General features: G+C 35.3%; 1 protein-coding gene across 1 annotated transcript; it reads right to left on the reverse strand.

Annotated features, from left to right (window-relative positions):
- Positions 1-442: 442 nt before the first annotated feature.
- On the reverse strand, positions 443-4830 carry LOC128982740 (transcription initiation protein SPT3 homolog; the record flags this gene model as incomplete). Its single annotated transcript, XM_054401679.1, has 2 exons — positions 443-669; positions 4542-4830. Coding segments are annotated over 2 exons (427 nt in total), but the record flags the coding sequence as incomplete, so codon positions are not given.
- Between the last annotated feature and the right edge of the window lie 755 nt (positions 4831-5585).

Raw genomic sequence — 5585 nt, forward strand, 5'->3', positions numbered from 1 at the left:
ATTTTCTAAACAGCAATGAAATTGTTAATTCAAAACTGAATAACTATGGCTGCAAATCATCACTCTGCAGATCAGCTATAACAATGTTGGAAATTTTGGAGGAGAGGAGGATCAGGTATATGGTGCCAACCTGACATTAATTGTGAGCTTCTACACTGCAGTGAGTTTGTTGAAGAAGGTGTTTGCGAGCTGGCTGCTGTATCTGTGGCTATTAACTTTAACATCAAGCTGTTGGTAGTAGCAGCGTATAGACCACCGTCTGGTCATCTTGATACACTTCTAAAGTTCTAAACTTACTAGGTGAATGCTTGAATAATTATCATATGCGCCATGGTACTGGTACTACTATAATCATAGGAGACCTTATTGCATGTTTTGTTACTTCTCCAATCTGTGATGGTCTACATGTGGGAAATTACAATTATAAATTATAAAAAACAAGTCATAGTAAAATACTTTAAATAATTGTTTACAATATTTACACTGGTTCATGAAGGTAGAAGGTATAAAATAAAGGTTAACAATCATGTGTCAACAGGCCAGGATCTTGTTGAAGACGGCAGTGTCTAGGTTGCACGTGAAGGTTCCCCAAGGATGGAGTTGGGTAGAGTAATATCTTCTCAACACTTCCCTCACTTCACCGGGAGTGATTGGTGGGGATCCTTCCAGCTGTAACAATTTAGAACTATAAAAAAATTAAAATTTGCGAAGATCGGCTACAGTAAAGATAGCTACATGAAATACAACATAATAAATACCTGGGGCTTTTTTAGTCATGTCTGGTTTTAAATTAACACTAGAGGGACCTTTGTGATTCCGAATAAAAAAGATTGAAGTGTCTTCTTGCATGAATAAATCAATTCAGTTAATGGAGTATTCAATATAAGGTAAGTAATAAATAAATGGTATCAGAAATCTGACATATATTTTCTCCCATTAGCTTGTCAACAACCTTAATCATGGGTAAGCAATGAGAGTAACAATGATATTTAATCGGTAAGATCACAAAAGTTGCATTAACTTGTGAATCGTAATTTTTACAGGAATGGGGTTTGCACTATTTTGTAACGACAAGGACCATAACAGACGGACTTCAACCAGAACCGTTAAATCCATTCCTTTTTTCCTTAATTCCTTTTTTAAAATCCATTTTTCTGTTTTTTATGGGAAAATAACAATAGTTACAATACTTGTTGAACTGTAATTATTACAGCAATAGGGGTTGCACTATATTAGTAAGAATTATAAGGACAGGGCCGGACTTACCTATGGGCGAAGGGGGCGAGCGCCCGGGGCCCCCGGGCCAAGGGGGGCCCCGACAGGGGCCCCCTTGCACAGTAGTTTTTATTAATAACTTTGAAAATTGATCAGACACTTACCACATGGCCTTCTTTTGTAACAGCTTTATTTTTATTTTCGTTATCCTATATTTTAGGTTATTGTTAGGTGCATTTTAAGGCATTACTAGGAACAAAATTCTTGACCCTAAGGGACTTTTCCTCAGAGTTGCACTGGGCCCCACGCTTAGGCCTGGTTTACACGAGCATATGTGCTAGGCTGTGACGGACAAGTTTCAGTTACGAAGCCGCTCGCCCGAACGTACGGCCGCGGCGAATGAGTTGAAGGGGCCCCGCGCTTGGGGCAAAAATACAATAAATATGAAAACTCTTGTCCCAACGTAGAACGTAACTTGTAAAATTGTGTTGTGTTAAATGGAGATTCACTGGAGTTCAAATACTTTTAAAAATAAAAACATTGCTCCGTTTATGTTTTATTAAATGTTTTTCTTTTCTTTTACCTCTAAGTAGGCCTTTGATTGGCCTATATACCAATCAGGATTTTAAGGAGTAGAAGTATATTATCCATTCAATTTAAAGGTTTTGTAAAATAGTATTTAATTAAGTTATGCGTCAAAATTTTGATCTCTAATTTAGTCTTTGGAGTCAAAATCATACAGCGCCAGTAAGATTTTTAAAATCTATATAGACACTTTAAAACAACTAGAGTCGTCTGACTGATGTTAACAAAAAATTACATTTATTGGGAGTGGGCGAGCATTGTCGACTGAAATCGTAAACAAGCGATAAGCAGAAGCAGCTGCAACAATAAATAATAATGAGCTGATAAGGGATCCTGTGTAGTCCTGTCTGTCTCACGCACGCGCATACACACACATAAAATGCCTTATCGCCTATCCAAAACAATTTAAATCACTTTACTCCCATAGTTTGTCCTTTGAAACTAGTGGTCACGTCAAGTTGGTTGAAATTGTCTTAATTTTGTGTTATTTTATTGTAATTCTGCAAACTAACAGTACAAAAACAAAGCTGAAGTGAGTAATGCTGTATTCAATGCGATGTTTGTGTTGTATTAATCGATATTGGATCAATTTAAACATCTTTCAGTTACTCATATAAATAGTTAGCTTGTGAGTGTTTATTAGACATTGCAAGATTTTGCTCGTCAATAAAAAACTCAAACTTGAAAGTCCTCAATGGTACTTTTCATGCTAGGACTTTAACATATTATAAAAACGAGAATGCCATATGTACCAAAACCATTATGAAAATAAAATAATCACACCTATATTGTAGTAATATTGAAAAATCATACAAATTGACGGCAATAATCGATAATTTAAATACGTAATAAACAAAAATATATCAATACTTCTAATCTAAATATATTATGGTAGCCTACCACGCTACCATACCAAATATGCCGACACTGGTACTACAAAGCAATTGAAACATTTGGTCAGAGTTTGTTTAAATAGTGAATGCAAGAGATTAGGTTTCAAACATTTTTATTTTTTGTGTATATAATTAAAAGATGCTGTATATAAAAATATTTAAAAATATTTATATTTTAAGAACGATTTTTGATATAGAACTTATTGTTTATTTGGCCTTAAATTGCTCTATTTGAAGCCTAAATTTAGAAAATTTTCCCGGAGGAGGACCCCCGGACCCCCCTTTGGCTTGGGGGGTATTCCATGCCCCCCAATCCCCCCGGAAGACCCCCCAAACTGAAATCCTAGGGCCCCATTGGAAAATTTGCCCGGGGCCCCTGAAGTCCTAAGTCCGGCCCTGTATAAGGACCATCACATAACTAATTTTAATCAAAACCAAATTTTTTTCTGACATACAATTTTCTCTTATTTTATGGGAAAATTAAATAAGTTACAATAACTTTTGAACCCTAATTTTTACAGGAATGGGATTTCTACCATTTTGTTCACAATTTAAAGGGTTATAACATACTAAATGTGTATCAAAATCAGACTAAAGGTGTCTCGCCACTAATACACCACTAACCACTCCCCTCCACTCCACCTATCACTTGATTTTGAAGAGATATCATGATTTTCCTAGTTCAGAAAAATATCGTAGTCCAGTTCCAAGCAAGACAAAAATTTATATCCAACAAGACGTGCTAACAATTACGCTCAAGATTAAATTTCCCACTATACAAATTACCCGCAACTCATGTCTACGCACAGGCCCCTGCCTATGTAGACCTTTTCCTTATAATTTGATAAGGTATTTTTTTTCTCTCTTTGTGCCATTTAGATATAGTATCCTTTTGTAATTATTTTTTTTTTAAGTTAAGGATTGTATAATAGTTATGTAAATACCATGAATTATACGAAGTAGTTGGGAAATAAAATATTATTTCATTTCATTTCACTCTACGGCAATAAACTAGTACTCAGACGACCTTTACACTACCACGGCTGGACGCCAACTGACCTAGTGGCCTGTGACGCGAATGGCGATGCTACCCCCTCCACTTTCCACGCAAGAAGCAAACGGAGCTTATTCAGAACTGCCCCTGAATGTGGGGGTATTCTTAAAATAAAAAAAGCCTTATCGGGAACAAACTTTCCATGTAGCGTATTAATTTATAGATTTTAAGTTTTTGATAACAATGTTAAACTGATTTACATGGGTTTGGATTAGGTCTTCAAATATAGATGTTTTTAAAGTAAGAGATACTTTAATTGTGCATTTTTTAGATATGATATATTTACGCATGTATTTTACGGAAAGTAAATAAAATAAACGTCTTATAACACTTAAAACATATATTTACGCTTATACTGTTACTCACAAGACGGTAAATACACAAAAAAGATGGTAAGTGGTGATCGATTTTGATTGGACACTCCAATCATCATCAGACCCAATAGGCGAATCACCATTAAGTATGATGGGATCTGATTTGAGGGAGATTAACCTTTGCACCAAGTCATCAGATGCTGAAATATAAATTTGGTTTGTGCAAACATCCTCATAGTTAAGTGCAGTGCATTACAAAAACCACATTAAAGAACAATAGGCCACTACAAAACAACTAACAAGAGCACATTTTAGAGAAGGCTTTCGTGGGAATTCATGCACCTCCTACCCAATTCTTAGTCGAGTTCATCTTTCTGCATTATATTAGTTGATTCAGACTTATCATAAGAGAATTTACTTATCATAAATAAAAATGAATAACATTCTGTTGCAACAAAAAATTACTGTTATGTCTATTACCTGTCGCTGAGAGGTACCGAAGGTCTCGAATGAGAGTGTAGTGCGGTGCGCTCGACTGTAAGGGTCCAGTGGAGACACAGACGCATCTCGCCGTAGCAGCAGTGCAAGGTCTACAAGCTGAGCAACCGTCTCCTTCGCTAAGTACAGTAACATCTCCACACTGAATGATTTTAACTTGTGTACAGGACAGTCAGGTGCTAGAAGCCGCAACCAATCTAAAAACCTTCCGTTGTTTAACTTAGCACCCAAAAATGTGGCCCGCCTTGACACATTGTAATCTTCAAAGCTTCTGCAAAAATAAATCAAAAACTCAGGTGACAAATTGCTTTACACATTTTAAGTAAGAAAATGTTTTAGCCAAAATACCATCTACAATATCTCCGTCTATTTTTTGTGATGCCATTAATCAGGAGTCGGCAAACTTATGAACAGTTGGGTTACAGTATATAGGCTACAATTAATTCACGGCAACATTTTTGTAGGAATAGGTCCTTTTACTTCATGAACTTCTAATATAATTTATTGAACAAAACTTAAGAATCTGCAATAAATCTTTATGCATTATATTTAAAATTTCAACTCTTTTTATTTATAGTTCAAATTTTATTCCACCAAATTTAATTAACTTTCAGAATACACTCATATTTGGGTTAAAATACATACCTACCCTAGGTGGCGTCCCCACCTCAATATTTGATAATAGATAATAATAAAATTTTTTTTTTTTAGTTCTAGCCGGTCAGTCTATAGCTATACAACTTGTATTTAATGTACGTTAGTTCAATTACAAAAATGTCTGTTCACATAAGTAAAGTCGTGATTGGTAGACCAATTCCTTTAAGATTGTTAGTAAATGTATCAGGAAAGTGTAACTTAATTGCTTAGAACTATCTTCAGTGTTAACTGTATCCACACCAAAATAAAAATCTTCTCCAGATACTTGTTCAAGTTTTGTGTTGTTTATCTCAAAGCAATCATTCTTTACTGGGCAATAAACTTTTGGTGAAATCACTAAAGACGATTGCTTTACTCCCGCGATCACAG

Source organism: Macrosteles quadrilineatus, unplaced genomic scaffold, assembly GCF_028750875.1.
Source record: "Macrosteles quadrilineatus isolate MER2022 unplaced genomic scaffold, UCM_ALF_1.0 Scaffold_1162__1_contigs__length_11222, whole genome shotgun sequence".
Lineage (NCBI taxonomy): Eukaryota > Metazoa > Arthropoda > Insecta > Hemiptera > Cicadellidae > Macrosteles > Macrosteles quadrilineatus.